This window comes from Ixodes scapularis, unplaced genomic scaffold (assembly GCF_016920785.2).
Source record: "Ixodes scapularis isolate PalLabHiFi unplaced genomic scaffold, ASM1692078v2 PGA_scaffold1__304_contigs__length_218370807, whole genome shotgun sequence".
Lineage (NCBI taxonomy): Eukaryota > Metazoa > Arthropoda > Arachnida > Ixodida > Ixodidae > Ixodes > Ixodes scapularis.
In genome coordinates, this window is record NW_024609846.1 from 22,934,984 (window position 1) to 22,955,744 (window position 20,761).

The window sequence follows — 20,761 nt, forward strand, 5'->3', positions numbered from 1 at the left end:
GAGACTCTGGTAGCAATTCGCATTGCTTAGTTATTTTTGTTTCAGTGTCATTGTGTGAAATTTTTCTAGATGTTGATGTACTCACTCGAAGTGTTGTGTATTCATCGTATGACCAATCCATGTAGCCCTCCCCCTTGTGTACTGGGCTCCCGGGAGCTTTTAAGAGAACACGAGAATAAGCATCGATATACATTTGACCACTGTTTTTTTTTTTTTTTTTTTTTAATAAATGTCTCGAGTTAAATTGGCGTCAGTTGAGCATCGAGAAACAAGCCTATTTGGAGAACTACTCTTCTTGGTAAACCCAAATCAAACGTTAACGCTATTTTCAAGCAAAACCCTTCAAATCACGTTTCTTTATTCTTCCGACGAACACAAGATTACGTCCCCTGTCTTCAATCGCCGGACTCGGCCGCTCTGGGCTTGCAGAAGTTCTCGAGGGCGGCGCGAGTCTTGCGTGAGCGGTAGTCCTGGATCCAGCGCACGAAGCGGGACACCTTGGTGAACCGCATGGGCGTCGACGTGACGCCGCAGACCGGGGGACCCCCGGCGAGCACGCCCTCCAGCACCCAGGCGCCGTCCGCGGTCTGCCTGACCAGGGGTCCGCCGCTGTCCCCCTGCACGGATGGACGCACACTCTGCTCAACCCGCGATACCGGACGGCGGCTTGCGCCATCAAGCTAGCGTTTTTAGTACCAACAGTCAACCCTGCATGGCCAAACAGACTCCCTCACAGACGGGAGCTAATCTTGATGTGGCGTCTGACGAATGAAACAAAGAGGAACACGCGACACACAGTAGACACGGGGCCTACGTTACTATGGAATAATGAAAATTACAGGAAAACACTTCAGACTCCTTCGGTGTAAGAAGGCGAAAGCATTATAGTCCCGCGGGTGAAATGCTTTCGTCTTATGTTTCTACGCGTATTAAAGTTTAGGACGACGTATAGGATGACGTCGAGGAGGACGTCCTAGAGATCATTGCCAAGCACGGCGTCCAGGACAGCCTCTAGGACGGCGTCTAGGCCGACGCCGAGGAGAACCTCAAGGACGACCTTACGGACGATGTCGAGAACGACACCTAGAGGACGACGTCGACGACGTCGAGAACGACGCCTAAAGGACGACTTCTGGGACAACCTCAAGGATGACCTCAAGGACGCCTAGAGGACGGCTTCTAGGACGACGCCAAGGAGGGCGTCGTCCTTGAGCATACGATTGAGCGGCCGCCTGAGTGGTCACGTAAACGTTTTGGTACCTTTCGTGTCACCGACGTGTTTTCGCTCAAGGACTTTAAAGGCCGACTGAACGATGATACACATAAGGCTTCCGCCTTAATAATAATAATATTATTAATTTCAGTCTAGGTTGATGGAGTACACTGCAAGCTAACGCCGCCTGGTGAGGCTATCGCAGCCATGCGCAGTGATGAGCAGAGAAGAAAATGTTTGAGAAAAATAAAATAAAAGTGGCAAGAAAATAAAAAGCGTGAACGCCTAATTACAACCACATAGAATTAGCACGCGTGCGAACGCAAATCATTAAATGTCCTTGACAGATAGAATGCACTATTTGCAACTCCAAAAGAGGCCACGCCACCCGGCGGACAAGACGAGAAGGGTAAGAGCGAGGAGCTACCGCCTATCCAAGTGTGCAGCGGAATCTCGACCGGCCTGGCGGCCGAGATGTGAATCAGACGAAAGGGGTGTAAATGCACAAGTTGGAGCTGTTTGTGGCAATGTGTATATGTGTGGAAAACAAGTTAACCCCAAAAAGATAAAATAGACTTTCAGAATAGGGGGGTCTCAAAGGTTCGGGTCCCCCAAAGAGCTCGGGCGTTGGGGCGTTCTAAAACACTGTTTCGGCGAGTCCGTAACTTTAGGCATTCTACTTCGCGGCCCGCTTTGTGTGTCCCTCTCCTTTTATCTGACCTGTGGATTGCCCAGATGCGGGACCACTCACGTGACAGGTGGAGCCATAGCTGTGCCTGGTGCAAAGCATAGAGTCCAACAACTTGAGCTTGAGGTAGCCTTGACACTCGTCGTGGTCCATGGTCTCTGTCTGAAGCTGCTTGAGCACGTCAGACAGAGGTCCTTCCATGTCGGCTGCAGCGATCGGAGAGAGCTGGTTTTTGCGCGACTTCTTGTCCTAACCTATCTTGACGCAGGACGGAAATGCACCTGTTGGCAGCCACAGTTTCGCTAAAAGGCGTTTCGCTAAGTCTCCTTGCGAAACGTCGACTGCAGCGTTGAAGCTTCGAGAAGGCTCTCCTCTTCGAGTCTTTCTCTACAAGCCTCGACGGTGCGAGTTTTGTTCGGATCATCAGTAAATGTCGACGATTGCGATGAGCGCATCAAAGCAAGCAATGGTTAAAGGTTGATCGTCAAAAGTGTCGGAGCAAGTATATTTATGGCCCGCAATGAGGTTACGAACAAACTCAAGACGACGAAATCGTAAAGGGCCACTGACTTTCCGAAATAAGTTTCTACGGCTGCAAACGACTGTAAACGATATCTTGACATGATCATCAATATTTGATGTTTAGAAATACGTATTTAAAAGAAAGAAAAGTTTCAAACTAAGGACAAAAACAAAGTAGCCACATATGTGACTACTTTGTTTTTGTCCTTAGTTTGAAACTAAGTTTGAAACTAAGTTTGAAACTAGTTTGAAACTAGTTTCAAACTAAGGTTTGAAACTATGCGATAAAAGTTAAAGAAATAGGCACTAAGTTAGTACAGAAAGCCAGTCGGTATAAGTAACCCTAATACTTGCGGTAGATCGTACAAGGATCACATCAACGCAGCTGGCTAACGAGGCACGAACCCCCACTTCTAACACCGTTCGTCACCAGCTGATTGAAGCGCCGCCTCGATTGCACCTTGCGACGCGTCTTCGCAACTATTCAGTTAAGAGAGCAGCAGCAGCGTGAGAGAAAGCTGGCGCTACAATACTAGTGACGAACTTTGGGAGGACCGAGACCGTGGTTCAGCAACTGCAAGAAAGCGTCTAAGACGACTTGGAAGTTCGCCTGCTCTTTGCGCACCTCGTGCGTTTGTAGACCCTCCAGATGCCCCCACGTACTTTCGTTTCCCGCTGACATCAGCCAATGAGACGGCGTGACTCGGCTATCTCGTCATCGTGCGTTCCCCGCGCCTTCTTTACGGTGCCCTTTCAGCGTGAACGTCCGTGTGTTCCGATGCGCCAAATAAGCCACGTTTTCGATGGTCGCCTTTTTTGTCTACTGGGGCTCCAGAATCGTCAAGCACAACGTTAGAGCCGAAAGTTCGCGGAGCGCTCTGACTTCGGCGACAAAAGTGCGACGTCACCGTCGCGAGAGTCCCATCGGCGCGCTCTGAAAACTTCGGTCCCAATTTTGTGCTTGACAAGTCTGGGGCCCCTGCTGGGCTGCAGCGGAACACGTTCTGCGCATGCGCAGTATCTCTCTTCTGCGAAATATCGGACGCCGTGCGTGCGTCCACAGCCCACTGACTAAACATTTTTTTTTGCCAGACTGATAAGCGCTGGAACTGTGTATACCAATTAAGGTAGTATACAACCAAATTTGGAACCAGAGATTCGACAATACGTTTTTGTCTGAAGTGCCATGCGTCACTTAAGCCGGGGTCACACTGCTTACACATCATACAAAGAACAGTCTGCATACAGATTCGAATACGAGTCACCGCGAGATCCGTGCTTCCAATGCCGCATGACAACGAGTTCAAGGAGAAAACTTGGCACGCGGCACTCGAACCACAGATATCGGAATGACGCGTAACTGTTTTTTGCATGATGCGTGAGCAATATGACCCCGGCTTTTACAGTGCTCATCAAACTTATAATACGTATCTTCTGCGTTTGCATGTTTTCGGCGTTATCCTGGCGGCAGTCACGCAACGGTCTTATGACATATTCAACAAACTATCCCGAAGTGATCGTCAACGAGCCGTTTTCCAGCGTCCTGCACGATTGCGATACCATGAAAAAAACGCACAGTTCGGGTATTCTGTATAGGTTTGGTCAGAGCCGAAGGTTTGGTGTGCACTGTACAATGAGTGTTTCACTGAACAGGAAAGACTCACACGTGGTTTTGCCCCAGCCGGTGGCGTACACGGTGGTGTTTGCAGGCAAGTCATCATCGAGGGAAGGTTCCGGAAGGCACACCGGCTGAATGAAGTCGTTGAAGATCACCTTCTTTTTGAGCCGCAGAATGGCGATGTCATTCTAGGGAAACGGAAGTAAAGAACCATGCAGCAAGCCAAAGGTAACAACGTCAGCGCAAAAGCGTTAGCCGCGAAACGTCGGAGAGCAGTGTGATCCGCAAACCACTTTTACGGCTCTGACGTAGTTATGAAACCAAACGTCTTTCAGCATGTAAATTTAGTTGAACGCAATGCGGGAGGGGAGAGTGTGCAGAAAGATCTGACGCCATGGACGGATGGCACGTCGTGGGCGAAGAACTGCGCAGACCTATTTTGTTGACCTAATAATTGCCACTTCACCGCAACTATTTTTTTCTTCCTAAAAGAAAGACTATTGTATGTAACCTTTATAGAAAAAAGTCGCCTTTGCGGTGCAATAAACCTTTCATTTTAACCCTGTCCTTTATGTTGTAACGGTCAGGCGGGCCGCGGACCACTGGCCCCCTCCTTTGATCTTCCTTGCTGGGCTGCAGTTACTCACGTATGTCCTGTACGAGAGCCTGTGCTCGCAGATGTGCGCCACCTTGGCGACCACCTCGGTCTTGTCTCTGCTCTCCCTCTGGTGGGAGCCCAGGTGCACGTTGAACAGCGCCTTGCTCTCCAGGTACCTGCCGTCAGACATTGCCTTCGATCAACGTCATCCTCCACGTTGCCACGTGGGACTTCGCATGTACAAAAAACGACCAGAGCACAATAGACATTTGCAAAACGCGCAGGGCGGAAGTAAGGGACAAAAAGCACGTGAGCTGTTGGAAGCCTTCTTTATCAAAAAGAAAGGCGACCTATGTGTGAGCGATACCTCGATAAGTTTGTATAATGCTGAAAAACGCTTCCTTGATAAGTTTCTGTGACGAGCGTGTGATAGTGACACGACGCATGCGTGGACGCATTGAAGTTAACGATATATCTCTATGTTTTCTAAATGTTTCCTCAATACAGTTGTAAGTTGCGCTCGTGTTTGTTTTTCTCTCTTGTGTCCGTCTTTTTTGCGCAAAACCATGTATCCAAACGTTCATCAAATCGCCCAACAACAAACTATTTTACGGTATAGCCATTACCATCCATCCATCCATCTAGGCGGAGGCGCTTGCAGACGACCATCGCCTTCGTAACCTCCTCGCAGCTCGCACGTGCAAACGAGGCCCTTAAATCACGTGACTCTAACTGAGCGTTTGGAATCTCCCTGAAACATGGGCTCTCTACCTTCATCTAAGAGACTACAGCAGGGTGGAGAATAAAAATCCGGATGATTTAAATCTTAATTTAAATCGTGATTTACATCCGACAAGTTTTACTGTGATGATTAAAATCGAACCTTGCCCGCAAAAATAATTTCGAAAATAGTTTGTATTTACTGTTCGCATATCGTTTGATACTTTTAGTGTGCTTTTGTTTCGCACCGAAATCAAAGAATCATCAAGCGAGAAAGATGTACATCCGGCTGAACATGGCGCCAAGAGCACTGCGCCTTATGAGCCAATCGGAACACCGAGACCTTCCACTTCGGTTGTCAGCTACGTAACGTCATATTGCAAGGAAGTCAGAACGTGAGAGATACGTAATCTATAGAAAAGTAATGTCTTATTGCAAAAACATGAAAATGAGAAACAAAAATCACATAAAGCCTTTCAGCTAACTAAAAAAATTAAGCAGTTTTTCACGGTAATAAAACCCGAGACTCAGCACCATGATTCATTACCATGAATCATCACCAGCTCGCTTGTTTTCTTTTAAGTATTATTGCAGTAAGCAGTTTTTGTTCTGCAGGGTGAGATCGAGAAAATGAAACCGGGTTCTTTTGGCCTATAGAAATAAACTCGTGAAGCCGTGTGAATGTGACGCTGGCGGTGGTGATAAAATGCGGAAGTTCGAGCACATGACATTACCTGAATAAAAAAAGACACAAAGAGAAAGCAAAAATTATCTATGAGCCGATGCCCACCTAAGCCTAACATTCATCAAATTGAAACTGTGCGTGTAACAATTATGTCAATTGTGTAACAATCATGTCAAAACAACAAAAAAACTTCTCAGCAAGAAAATAATATCGCCTTTCAAACTGACAAGTTTTTTTTTTCCATTGAAATAAATGGCTATTGGTGCCCACAATCTTAAATATCTATCTGACGCAAATTAGGGTTAGCTGGACCGTCGGCTTATAGATATTTTTTTTTTAATCTTTTCATTTCATTTCATTTCATTTATTATACCCTCAGGGCCCGAAGGCATTACAGAGGGGGAGAGCAACAAGAAGGTTAATGCAAATAACATAATACATATTTAGACACACTCAGTAATAAAGTAATTAGTTATTGTACTTTTAAAGAGCTCAGAGTCCGTGATAATGGCGATCGACCGGGGAAGGTGGTTCCACTCCTGGGATGTACGGGGAACGAAAGATGAATAAAACGTGGTTGTGATAGAGTTAGGAATGCCCACCTTATGTTGATGATCAAGACGGGAGGAAACATAGACAGGCCGAGCAATTAATTTGTCGCGCAGGAAAGAATTATGGTGATACATTTTATGGAATAGGGAAAGACGAGAAATTTTACGACGTAGTGATAAAGGTGGTAATGAGAGAGTTGTCTTCATAGAGGTGACGCTAGCGGTGCGGTGATAGTTTGTGAGGATGAAACGAGCGGATCTGTTCTGAACGGCTTCCAATGTAGATACGAGAGTGACTAGTCCGGGATCCCAGACGGAAGCTGCATATTCTAACTTGGGACGAATTAAAACTTTGTAAAGAGTTAATTTCAGTGAGAGAGGGGCTAATGAAAAATTTCGCTTGATGTAACCTAACATGCGGTTAGCGTTAGCTGAAATATGCTGAATATGTGTTTTCCATGAAAGGTTAGAAGCTATATGTACGTCTAAATATTTGTACGAAGATACCGGTTCTAGATGAGCATTATTAAGGAAATAGTTAGGAGAGTCCTGAGACCGGCGAGACACACGCATGACCTTGCATTTGTTAGTATTAAGCTTCATAGACCACGAGTCAGACCAACGGTAAATAGCATTAATGTCTGATTGGAGTATACAGGTGTCATTATGATTGAGAATCTCACGGTAAAGTACACAGTCGTCAGCGAACAGAGACACGGACGAAGAGACACTAGTGGGTAGGTCGTTAATATAAATTAAGAATAGCAACGGCCCTAAGACTGTCCCTTGCGGAACCCCTGACGCAACTTTGACAAAAGAGGAGTTATTGTTATTCACAGTGACAAATTGAGACCGTTGAGTTAAAAAAAGACTATCCATGCGAGAACGTTATTGTCTATGTTAAGTTTGGAAAGTGATTTAGTTAAAGTCATATGCTCAAACTTTCGCGTTTTATCCCCACCGCTGACGTTCTCACTGAATTTCAACTCAGTGCAAATCGTGTTTTTTGTTTGTTTGTTTTATGCAAGCCTAAGCACCAAGTTTTTTTTTTTTTTTTTTTTTCTATCTTACCGCGTAGTATGGCGTGGGTTACACCAATAAAAAGTCGTGAATTATTCTGTAATTTAAATCTAATATATATAATTTATTTTTCCACCTCATTTTTTTTTTTTTTCCCTTGGATTACAGGAAATTTTGGTGACAGGTGTCTACGTTCCCATCGCCGCTGGGCCTCCGCGCTTTGCATTTCATATCGGACCAGACAACGGGGGTTCCTTGTTAGCTTATCACTGCAGTTTATCGATCGTGCGCCAGGGGATAAAGGCGGCCCCAGCGTTTCTTGGAAACGTCAGGTGGCATGCCTCTCTACTTCTGCAAGAACGTTGAGCGGCACATCACCGGACGTTCACATCGCAGAGATAAACGTAGTCCAAGGCAATATACGGGTCCTTCAATGACGCACTGGACATGAAACTTTGGCCAAAGTTTGGTAGAGGGTTGATGGCTGCCGTTGGGGGCGCTACTCTTTCGGAGGAAGCTAGCTAGGCAGGTGGCGTGAGCTACCGCCCGATCCAAAGGGCTCAGTCGGATTCATCCATTCATCCATCCATCCAAGCAGGAGGGGGTAAAGCCCCTTGACCTGTTTCCGTTTGTCTTGCAAGTAGCGTCAAAATGCGCCCGAGCGGTCCTTGGAAGAAAATGGCGGCGCAGCAATGGAATGAACGGCCCTTCGAAGCGAAGGGCGGCGCAGCACCCGCTCGTGGCACGTGTCCGGCGCATTTCCACTACATTTGCTGGCGGTACTTGCAAGCGTGACTTTTATTGAAGGAATTTTTGGGGGGTTTGGGGGGGGGGGGGGAGGGGGGGGGCGGGGGCGGCATTTTCGTTTGGCCGCCCACTCTCAGTGATCACCCCGAATTCGCGATTACAAGTATAGTTTTCAAAAACAATTTCTCGTACACCTAAACTATGTTATGCCTGTATTTGATCACTGTATGCAAGCACCAGTCATTACTTATTATTTATAATGAAAGAAGCTACAAATATTTTTTTTCGGTTGTTTTCGAAAAAAAAAGAAAAGCAACAATGCTTTTGCGAGCGAAAAAAAGGTAGCGACAACTCCCTCCACCTCTGACGTGCACACCTTTTATCTTTATGTTTTGCTTTTTACACCCGCGCGTCGACTGTAGCGCCCCCTCGTTTGGCCCAAGATAGCAGACGGGCTTCCTATACTTGATTCAGAGCAGTCAAAGGCTGAAAGACGCGCAAATACATCCACACAGGCTCAAAAACGCACTGTCACGGTCTACCAGCCTTGAAGGATGTGCTGCAAAGTAAGACTATGAAAGCCGTGACGTTGGACAGTCGGCGTTATTTGATTGGCGACATGAGCTCTTAGCATGCACTGCACTCCGACAGCATAGGCATTCCTTTTCCCTCCTCCTCGAACGCGCACACCTTTTACGCCGCCTGGATCGGCCCAAGATAGCAGGCGGCATTCCTCAAAGGGTGCGTACTGGTTCGCAATGCCTTTACTAGATGGCGCTAGGCACTGCGCTGAATTTTTACGGTAAGGGATGTATTAAAAAGTCATTTTGAGGGAAAAAAAAAAGATTGTCTTGGAGAATGGTGCGGGTGATTTCATCTCAAATCGGGCAGGCTAAAAGGGTCTCATTTTTAATTTTCACCAAAAAAAAAAAAATTATGTTTTGGGGGCATTTTTCAAATGAAGGAGGGCGCAAACCGCATGTTTTCCCGATTTTTTGTTCTCGAGGTACGAGCCGTAGAAGCCGCAGTGGCAGAAACTAGTGTTTTTGCCTGCCGTCACAGGTCGCGTGTTTGACACCCTCTGTTGACGCTATTGTTTTCTCTACACCCTTTTAACTTTCCCCCCTCATTTAATAAGTATTATAAAGATACCTTGATGTATTCAAATATTTTTAGGAATTTGACTGTTTTTTTAAAACACATGTCAAACTCGTCACTCCGGTCGCTTTTTGGTCAATATTGACAGGTCATTACTTTGTCTGTACTTAAGGTAAATTTTCTTTCTTTGGCTCTACAGAAAGCCCAAAGCAAGCCCATTATAGATATAATGATATCATTATGATCTGTCTACTAGCCCCTACGCTACTTTCACGTAAACGTTGTAAGAAATGACAAATGTTGAAAGTTTGAGGTCGATTTTCTCAAAAACCCCATTTTTGTAAATTTTTATTTTCTAAAATTTTTTAGACGTATTGGTCGACTACAAGAAAAAACAGTCTAGAAATGTAATATTTTGGTTGTATGTCCTCTGTTTGAGCCGCAATCGCGTGAAATGTGTGAACATTTGTTATTTTTCACAACGTTTGCGTGAAGGTAGCGGAGCGGCTACTCGGCAGATCATAATGATAATATTATATCTATAATGGGCTTGCTTTGGGCTTTCTGCAGAGCCAAAGAGAGAAAATTTACCTTATAGCATCCTCGATCATCCGCACCGGTGCGCACCGGGGCACTGGGTTGCGCCCCTTCATCTTCGATCAAGTGCACCGGTGCGCACCGGACGTCCTCGATTAACGAAGCGCACCCTCCCGGTGCGGCTTTTCGTTGCCCCAACGCGCACCAAGAAAATCGGCGGTGTGCCGGGGGGCAGTCCCATCAGGCCTTGCGGCCAGGAGCGGGAATCGAGAAGATGGCGGGAGTAGCAGACGCGCAATCTATCGAGATGGCGATCTTGCAAAAACGAACACGCCTCGCCACTGCGCTAGATGATTTCCTCGGGTCTTCTGACGGCGAGACGACGAGCTTCTCACCATCGCCGCGATTAGTGGCGATTGCTGCGGTGGCAAGGAGCGCCCGAAAAGCACGAACTTCGTGGAAAGCGGCGCGAGGCGTTTCGATGACAGCGAGGTACGGCTACTACCTGGTGTTTCGTTTTCTTGAACTAATAATGATGGCCAAAATATACATGTGGAATTGTCACCCGCTTCGTGACCCTATCGACAATCACGTCCACGATGTTTATTTCTGTGGGACCGTCAAATCCGCGAGTAAAAAAATAGAAGAAATTGACAGCAGACGGGCACCGTGCGCTGCCCTACGCAAAATAAACGAACAAAACGCGAAGTGACGCAAGGTGGAGCTCGCCGCGGTACACCGGCGCGGCGCAGTTTGTCCTCGATGTTGCACCGACATCGCGCTGCACGACCGAGGAGCGCTGTGCACTGTGCTGGTTTCAGGGCGATTCCGGTGCGAGTTGATCGAAGATGCTATTAAGTACAGACAAAGTAATGACCTGTCAAATTTGACCGAAAAGCGACCGGAGTGACGAGTTTGACATGTTTTTTAGAAAATAATCAAATTCCTAAAACTATATGAATACATCAAGGTATCTTTATAATACCTATTATATGAGGGGTAAAAGTTAAAAGGGTGTAGAGAAAACAATAGCGTCAGCAGAGGGTGTCAAACACGCGACCTCCGACGGCAGGCAAAAACGCTAGTTTCTGCCACTGCGGCTTCTACGCTTCGTAACTGAAGAACTAAAAATCTGGGGAACATGCGGTTTGCGCCCTCCTTCATTTGAGAAATGCCCCCAAAGCATATATTTTTTTCGTGAAAATTAAAAATCAAGACTTTTTTAGTCTGCCCGATTTGAGATGAAACCTCCCATATCGGGCAGGCTGAAAGGTCCAGTTTTTAATTTTCACCAAAAAAATATATGTTGTAGGGGCTTTTCTCAAATGAATGAAAGCGCAAACCGCATGTTCCCCAGATTTTTTGTTCTCGAGTTACGAAGCGTAGAAGCCGCAGTGGCAGAAACTAGTGTTTTTGTCTCCCGTCGCATGTCGCGTGTTTGACACCCTCTGCTGGCGCTAGTGTTCTTTTTTTTTTTTTTTTTACACCATTTTAACTTTTCCTCCTCGTTTAATAGGTACTCTGGAAATACCTTCACGTGTTCAAATATCTCTAATAGTTTGATCGTTTTCCAAAGAAAATGTCAAACTCGTCACTCAGGTCGATGTTTGGTCAACTTTGACAGGTCATTACTTTGTCTGTACTTAAGGTACATTTTAATTCTTGGGCTCTATAGAAAGCCCCAAGCATTCCTAGTATAGATATAGTAATATCATTTTGATCTGATGAGTAGCCGCTCCGCTACCTTCACGTAAACGTTGTGAAAAATAACAAATGTTCACACATTTCACACGATTGCGGCTCAAATAGAGGACATACAACCAAAATATTACATTTCTAGATTGTTTTTTTCTTGTAGTCGACTAAAATGTCTAAAATAATTTAAAAAATAAAAATGTACAAAAATGGGGTTTTTGAGGAAATCGACCTCAAACTTTCAACATTTGTAATTTCTTACAACGTTTACGTGAAGGTAGCGGAGCGGCTAGTCGACAGATCATAATGATATCATTATATCTATAATGGGCTTGCTTTGGGCTTTCTGCAGAGCCAAAGAGAGAAAATTTACCTTAAGTACAGACAAAGTAATGCCCTGTCAAAGTTGACCGAAAAGCGACCGGAGTGACGAGTTTTACACGTATTTTAGAAAACAATCAAATTTTGTAAAAATATTTGAATACGTCAACGTATCTTTATAGTATCTATTAAATGAGGCGAAAAAGTTAGAAGGGTGTAGAAAGAACACTAGCGCCAGCAGAGGGTGTCAAACACGCGACCTTTGACGGCAGGCAAAAACACTAGTTTCTGCCACTGCGGCTTCTACGGCTCGTAACTCGAGAACAAAAAATCGGGAGAACATGCGGTTTGCGCCCTCCTTTATTTGAGAAATGCCCCCAAAACATACATTTTTTTCGTGAAAATTAAAAATTAGACCCTTTTAGCCTGCCCGATTTGAGATGAAAACACCCATATATATATATATATATATATATATATATATATATATATATATATATATATATATATATATATATATATATATATATATATATCAGTGTGTCGAACCGAAAAAACTACGGGTTCGGTTACGGTTCAGGTAAATTTATTTTGTTCCGGTTCAGTTCCGGTTCGATTAATTCGATCCGCGAACCGGTTCACGAACCGGATCGGGGCGCTGAACCGGTTCGCGAACCGGTTCGGAAATTATAAATGACAAATTGCAACATCAAAATAAATTACAAATAAAACATCTGAAATCAGCACATACAAAACGGGATACATCGTAGTGTAAGGCTCAGAGATTTCTACCAGGAATGGTTTCTTTATGTACTCTCAAAGGTTACCTCACCGACGTTTACGCATTCGGACTTCATCTAATTGGGTCCGACGCAGTAGCTGTAAAATCCGCGACCTCCTTACAAACCCACTTACAACTAGAACTCGCTAACTATCCCGCCACCTCGGCGTGTAAGCAATTGAAGGAACAGTGGGGAGAAAATACAGTTTTCTTTGTTTGAACTAGCCTTCGGTAACTCAAATTAGACCCTTAAAGAAGTTTTCATTAAACGAGATACGAAATATGAAAAACACTTCACCGAACGCAACGCCAGAAGGACGTAATAGGATAAATATTAAAATAGAAGAGTTCGCTGTCTCACAAATATGTTAGCTTCTAAGTGCCTATACGAAACCGGATGCATTATTATCAAACTCCACAGCCTTTTCTTTTCTCATTCCGATGGAAGCAAGCTTCAAGAACTCGCGCGTTCTAGAAACGTGTTAGGAAATGAGCACACAGCAGCATTTAGGATTTACGAGATTGTAGGGAAATGAAATCCCGTGACGCGATTTTTTTTTTTTTTGCACAGCCTTTCAATTTTTTTTTTTTTCCGTGCAAGCCGCGACCAGCGCAATACTGGTTCCTATGTCAAGATTCATGGATGCAGCGTTTGTCAAGATTCATGGATGCAGCGTTTATATTCCTAAGACTGAGTGGAGAAGAAAAATATGTAAGCGAGGTGTGTGTCAGTTGACGGCACTTAAAAAACAAATAGCATTGATACCACATTCATTGTCAACAGCGCGTGGTCGAACCGTTTTGACATGAGCCGGTAACCGGTATTTTTTTCCGGTTCAGTTCCGGTTCGGGTTCATCGCGATAACAATATAACGGTTCGGCTTCGGGTTCAGTTCCGGAAAAAATACCGGTTCGGTTCCGGTTTTCGGTTCGGTTCGGTTCCGGTTCGACACCCTGATATACATATATATACATATATATATATATATATATATATATATATATATATATATATATATATTTATTTATGATTGAGCAGTTAATTGAGTGTGCCGAGCCGAAGTTGCTTACATTAACGAGAAACGATGTCAGTGCGATGACATGTTATGGTTCGAAATTACGACATACTTCCCGGTTACCGCACCCCAGCAGTGCAGGCTAAATTAGCGGCTCATATGGCCCACTTTTCGACGCCAGCGCCTCGCCTGGTCGCGTACCAAGCTCTCCCAAACCGTTACGGAAAAAACTTCGTATGGCTTCGTGACCAGTAGCGTATTGAAGGACTCTCGCATCATCCTTCTGTATATCTTACACTGTTTCACGCACCCCCCCCCCCTTTTTTTTTTTTTTTTCTTTTTTGCAGGAAGGATAATGCAAAAAGACGGTGCGAGAGCAGCAACGTATTTTTCCGGATTGCGTGTGGCGCCAATTAATTCTCCTTTGACATGGTCAGTGAAGTGATTAGACCGCGTCGTTTCGGGGCGCTTTTAAGCGGGGTCAAACACGCATTCTGGAAAAGTACGGGCGACTTCTGAAGCGGATCTCTGTGTCTCCCGTTGCAACGCACCTGCGCGGTAGCGGCAGATCAATCAGCCGACCACCACGAAACGTAGCGTACGCTTCTGTAAACGAAAGGTTTACGAGCACGACTGTTGTGAGGACGAACGTGTTGGGTGCAGAATTTCGCTTTCTGCTGCCACTGGTGTAATCGGCGCGATGCAGAGAACACCCAAATGGTCCAAAGTCATTGCTGGAATCCCTTAATTGCCATATTTCTGTTAATATGTAATCGTGTGATCTCCGCCAGAAATTTTAAACGAGCAAAAAAACAAAAAACAAAATATGTTTAAGGAAGGGACAGTCCATTCCAAAGCAGATTTCGACACACCTCGAAGCAACAACCTTTTTTTATGATAAGTTCAGCGAAGAAAGAACACAAAAACATCAGGAACGCCATGATGGTGCGCTTTGAACGCTGTCTGATAGATCCCATCAGCTCGTAGCGTACTAATCAGGCGGCCAGCAGGTTAGCCCGTTAGTCAAACATCACTAGGCTCCGTACTGTCGGTGCTTAGGCTCTTCTCCCATGATCTTCCTTCGTTGTAGTGTTTACGGCAGCTCCTAGCGTTTTCCTATTTTTCGTCTCGTTTGTAGCGGTTACCGTCAGCCCCGAGTGTATACTTTTTGGTATATCAGTGCTCCTGCGCGCATGGGCGTATCAACCGGGGGGGGGGGGGGGGGGGGGGGGGGAAGGGGGGGGGGGGCAAGGGGGCCTTGCCCCCCCCTCCAGTTCTCAAAGGGGGGGGGGGGGGGGGGCAAGGCATCTCCTTTTGAAACAGCCGCCACTGGGGAGGGCAAACACTGGCCGGCGGCGCCCAAGGGATACCAAGGGCATGTATTGGGCATGTCTTTGTATCACTTGGGGGGGAAGGGGGGAAGGGGGGGGGGGGGTTGGTTTGCCCCTCACTCAAAAACAAGTTGGTACGCCACCGCCTGTGCGTCAACTATGTGATCAAGAGGCGCTCTTCTGCACCGCGCCATCGCATGAAGGCGCCAAATGCTAGCTATGGCCCCAGAAAGTCTCCAGAGAGGAGACTCAACGCTCTACACCGCGTACTATGTTTGTCCCCGACCACATTACAATTACTACATTCGTCAACATGATTAGCTATTTCCGTATTAGACGGTCCCCGGCGAAAATGGCGTACTCTATGCATTGCCTATTGAAGTACGTGGGATAAACTTAGAGGTGCATAAATTACAGGTTAACGGATCACAATAGACTAACAGGATGATACTTCAATAAGGTTATATTTCGAAAACACAATTATAGAGCAGGCTCCCGAACAAAATATTTTAGGCGTTCGGTTTAACCGGTAGCTTAGCTGGAATACACATGTAAATAAGTTGACTGCCGAGCTTTCTCAGGCAGTTGGGTGCATGTATAAAATAAGAAACCTGATCCCTACATGGTTAAGACATGTATATATATATAACTCTCTTTTTTACTCAAAGTTATTGTAGTGTATTTTAGTATGGGGGTACAACAATGCTCACAAACTACAATAAGATTCTTAAATTACAGAAGAAAATCTTGCGGATATTTGAAAGTTCCGACACACCTTCGTAACTTTTGAAAGTTTCGCGGTAAATATACAAGACCTTAACACTGAGTTCCTTTTTAGAAAACACGGTATACTCAAGGCTATCCAAATTTATGATTTCAAGCTAATGCAGCTAATCCAAACTGAGAAACTTTATAATACACATACAAGTGACGTAGCGAATAGATACACCTTTCGGCACTCCTTAAGACGACCTCCACAGATTCGCACAAATTACGGAAAGCAAACTAAAGATTAACAAGTGACCAAATTATTAAATTCCATTGGAACCTTCGTGGATTTTAAAAACTCTTATTCTAAATTTAAGAAAGAGCTCAGGACACTCTTGGTGGGCAGTGAAACGGTTTTATTGCCATTTTTATACGTGTATAAATTGATGGTTTTGTATCTGAACGTCTGAAAAAGTATATTTCATAATTTATATTACTACTTGTGATCATCTCTTGATGATACCATACAAAGCCATAACATTGTTTTGAATCGCTATGTATACAGCTGTGCTAAGTGTATTTATACTGAGTACCGTATGTACGAATTGCAAAGAGGACAGGGACCTTCGTCAGGCATTTTTTGCCTTTAGTCTCTGTTCCCCTTTCAATTGACCCTAAAGAGATAAACTCCGCTAATTTGGAAATAGCTAAACATGTTCACGAATGTAATAATTGTAATGCACAATGGCCAGAAGCAGAAACAGTACACAGAGGGTTAAATAGCATCGAGAGATTTCCGAGAGAAATAATCCGGATAAAATGAATAAGAATCAATTGGTGAGACTTCTTTGCAGCTTGGTAGTAGCTAAAAAAATATTTGCAACCTTAATTGTGTTTTTTTTTTTCTTGCGTCACGTTGTAAGCTTTTCTTCTGTTAATAAGGAGGAGTTGGTTGTGGTCCAGACTGTCTAGTAGAGGTCAGGGTGCGAAGTGTGGGGTCATCCTTGCAGCTTCGTGTGTCACATTTAAAAGTTGTGTATTCTAGGACTGCAAACACTAGATATATAATCAAAGTAGTCCAGAAGTCTTTGTTCAATTTAAAGTTATTTGTACTTTGTAGTTTTTTTTTTCTTTTAATTTATTCTTTATTTTTATGAGTTTTTTCTTTTTTTTTTGGTCTGGGATTTTTGCATGTCCTTCAAAACCAGGATGTTCTGCCATGTAGATTTATGTATATAAGGAGGGTGATTAAATAAACTATTTAGTTAAGTCGGAGACATTGTCCCTGCTTCTTTTTCCACCACCGTCAAAGTTTTTGCCTCCTTCTGCCCCAGTCTCTGATGAAATCCATCATGGTAAGCAACCTCGCAGCAAGACAGCCTGTCCACCTCACCTGACGCAGTGGGAGGCCGTGACCACGTGCTGGTCATCGATGAGCACCCCGGAGCAGAAGAACTCCCCTCCCAGGAAAGGGTGGTCGAGGAAGCCCACCTGCCAGGGCCAGCTGCCGGGCACGGCCTCGCTGCCCCCTAGGATCCGGTCCCCGTCGTCCAGGGTCGGAGGGATCGGGGGCCGACCGCAGGCCTCTTGGGACCCCGACGTACTCTTCGCCATAAGGGCCCCGACGACGAGACAAAGAGCGACGCTGAGCATGACGGCAAGAGAGGCGCAGACTGCGGCTGAGGTCTGCTTCGACGCGCGCGGCTCCGATGGGAACAAGGGGTGTGCAGATCGTCCCGGTCTCTCTTTTTATGGCTCGCGCGAGAACTCCGTGGAGACGCGGACACATGTTGGCCATCGAGGTCTCGATAACATCTGGTTGCGGATGTTGGCGAAACCGACAGGTACGCGGAAAGATAGCGACAGAAAGGAAAAGGGGCTGTTCACCCGCGGTTTTTCCCATTTTGTTTGCGACGCGTGACGGGTTGCCAGATTTTTCCCGCGGACCTCGGCCGGAAACCACGATACCATTGAATGTAAGTGATAATACTCTACCGCAGAAAACGGAACTGTAATATTAGAGAGTTTTAGCAGATCGTTTCTCCGTCCCGATAACGACACCCGATAACGATACGATGCATGCCCAAGGCCGCCGGAAGGGAGAGGAGGTATCGCTATCGGGGCGAAAAAAACGATCTGCTAAAACTCTCTAATGACTGCATACTTCCAATCAGTAGGGAGTTTTAGTAAATCATTCCGATAACTCCGATAACGATACCCGATACTCCGCCAACGTCTTTGCGCATGCATCGTAAAGTTATCGTATATCGCTATCGGAACGATCGACTAAAACTCCCTAGTAACTAAGCGGGAGTTCCTTCGGTTCGAAACAGTTCAAAACCAGCGAAATCTTAAAATATCGTGCCGATAAAATTCCTTGTTCTCTCTCGTTTCACCTGCTGGCATAATGCGACGAGAAACTGAGGGAGAGTAGGGGATGGATAATTGAACGCAGTTTTACCGGACGCCGCTTCGTCAAATGGGACCTTTGTTAAATGATTGGAACACCAGCGCTTGTAGGTTTTGCAGGAACATGTACAGCACACTCTCCGTAGAAAAGGTACGATGAAAAGGGCAAACGTCTGGTGAGAAAGAATGCACACGTATGTTGTTTGTTTAGCTTTTCCGTTTACAAGTAAAGAAGGAAAGAGTTGATTTTTATGTTGGTGTTGGTATTATTGTGATGTCCATAGTTTTATTTTCTTGTATTGCACCGCACAAATCTAACAAACTTCATGTGTATACCCGGTATATTCAGTGTAAACAAGCTTGCAATTCGGAGAAAAAGAAAAACGACAAAAATGCAGGCCGGTTTTCAAGTTATTTATATTTCGTGCTTTTTAGAGTTTGAGTATGTCAAAGAAATCTTAAAATGTTATTGACTCTTACTTTGGAGGGGTTTACTTTTTTTCTCCGTGGAGACTCCAAGAGGGGCATAAGACAAAAATCTGCAATTAACAAAGAAAACAGGTGACAACCACAAGAGGTTGTCACCTGTTTTCTTGCCGATTCAGGCCCTGAGTGTTCGCCATAGCAACACGCCGTGTCTGGTAATGCTGGGGGCACGTGCTATGTATGCTCCGGCCAATGTTGAAGTTCAAATCGCAGATACATGCATTCTAGAATTAAGTTTCCACTTTGCAAATGCTTGGAGGTTGAATTCGTACCCCCCATCCAAATTCCGTTGTGTTTTCTTTTTGTGGCTACAGGAAGAAGGGTGAAGAGCCCGAGCAGGAAGAGTGTTAATTGCCCTTTATGTCTTAACGTTTGTGCCATCGCGCGAAAGGTCGAGCAAGCCTGTAATTCAGTACAAGAGCCAGCAGTGGCCCATTGCTGCCCTCGAATTCTCCTATCGTGTAAATCTTAGAGACCCAAGCGATTAGCAAGCAGACGTCCGGTGAGAAGTGCCCCGTAGCACGACTCACTTTACGGAACGGAGTTATGGCGACAGATCCGACGACCCAGCGACACTTCACAATTACGACCCGAACGAATACGCCGATTCAACATCTGTTCTCTCCAAGCGTTTTATGTACGAAGTATCTACGGACGTGCGTCAGAGCTGGAAAAGACACCGAGAGGCTTTTGATGAAGCAGTGTCATCAGTCCATGAGCGCTTTCATGAGTATGGAGACGATGTTCAAAGAGGCATACAGGCCACCCTAAATAGTGGGTATGAATTTGCATCAAAGAGGCGGCCACCTTGTCAAGAAACCGACATCACAATAGCCTAAAACACAACACCATCGACGCCACACTGCCTAAACTTCGCATCACGAAGGACTTAAGGCCATTTCTGCGATTGGAGTAAGGCAGGCGGTTGCTGCTCTTTCATTCCGATAAGGACTTGGAATACCTTGCGAACGGCGATTATATTTTGGGCGACGGAAACTTCAAATATCATCCAATCGAATTCCACAGTCCTGGTCAACTGTATACCTTACATGCGGTCGTGAAGGAAGATGCCCACCCTGTTCTTTATGCCTTGGTGCAATCCACTGACGCTCCGGCGTAGAAGGTCATTTTTGGTGCCTTCAAGGTGTCTAGAATAGACATGTGCGGACATGCAGGAACACTGGAGACCTCAACCACGTGGCTCTTTGACTACGAGTCAGCAGCGATTCAGGCATGACGAAAACATTTCAGACCGCCGTGGGGCCTCCAAAAGTAAGAACACTACACAAGCTTTTCCTTTCTTCAATTTAAATTAACGATTTAACTACCATGTCTTCCCTTTTTTCAAAGTTTAAATACCGAACCTACAAATGTCATCCGGCATGCCCCAGCAAATAACTTATGCACCTCTTCGTAATGTTCTTACGCGCAAACGTCATCCCAGTTAGGCGGCTTACCGCAAACGATCATGTGGAGACTGCGTGTGGCAAACCCGACCGGAAATATGACGTACACACGTTAGGGGCCCGTAGACCAGGGGCCCTAATCTGGACACTTGGCGAGAAAGACGGCGGCTGTGATTGGCCGGCGCCAAGGTCAAGTGCGGTGTCGGCCAATCACGGCCGCCGACTTTCTCGCCAAATGCCCAGATTAGGGACCCAGTACTCTGCCTCTAACTGTGAGCTACCAAAGCAGCTTATCATTAATACGCCCATGCCTATATATTGCCTGATTGGTATAATTGTCTGGGATCAAGCACAAGAAATACCTTTTCCTATTCTGAATCCGAAAACATTATTAACAGGCATATAAGACTCGAAGCTCTGTGGCATTGCACGTAAATAAAAGAAAAAAAGAGATGTATCAAAATATAACCATGATTTATCCTTATTTTTTTTTTCTATTTTAAGGTATGCAATTATGCGTTTCACTTCGCAAAGGCCCTGAAGAAGAAGCATGACGAGCTGGGACTTAGGACCTTGTGCCGGGACGACGTTGATGTAAACGAATGGCTCGA

General features: G+C 45.3%; 1 protein-coding gene across 1 annotated transcript; it reads right to left on the reverse strand.

Annotated features, from left to right (window-relative positions):
• Nucleotides 1-325: 325 nt before the first annotated feature.
• On the reverse strand, nucleotides 326-17,722 carry LOC8050388 (chymotrypsinogen A). The gene is made up of 5 exons (XM_029970324.3): nucleotides 17,243-17,722; nucleotides 4,689-4,815; nucleotides 4,088-4,229; nucleotides 1,965-2,107; nucleotides 326-617 (listed from the first exon to the last, which is right to left on the reverse strand). Exons 1-5 carry the CDS (start codon nucleotides 17,500-17,502, stop codon nucleotides 396-398), a joined length of 894 nt encoding a protein of 297 aa, XP_029826184.2. The 5' UTR covers nucleotides 17,503-17,722; the 3' UTR covers nucleotides 326-395.
• Nucleotides 17,723-20,761: the final 3,039 nt, after the last annotated feature.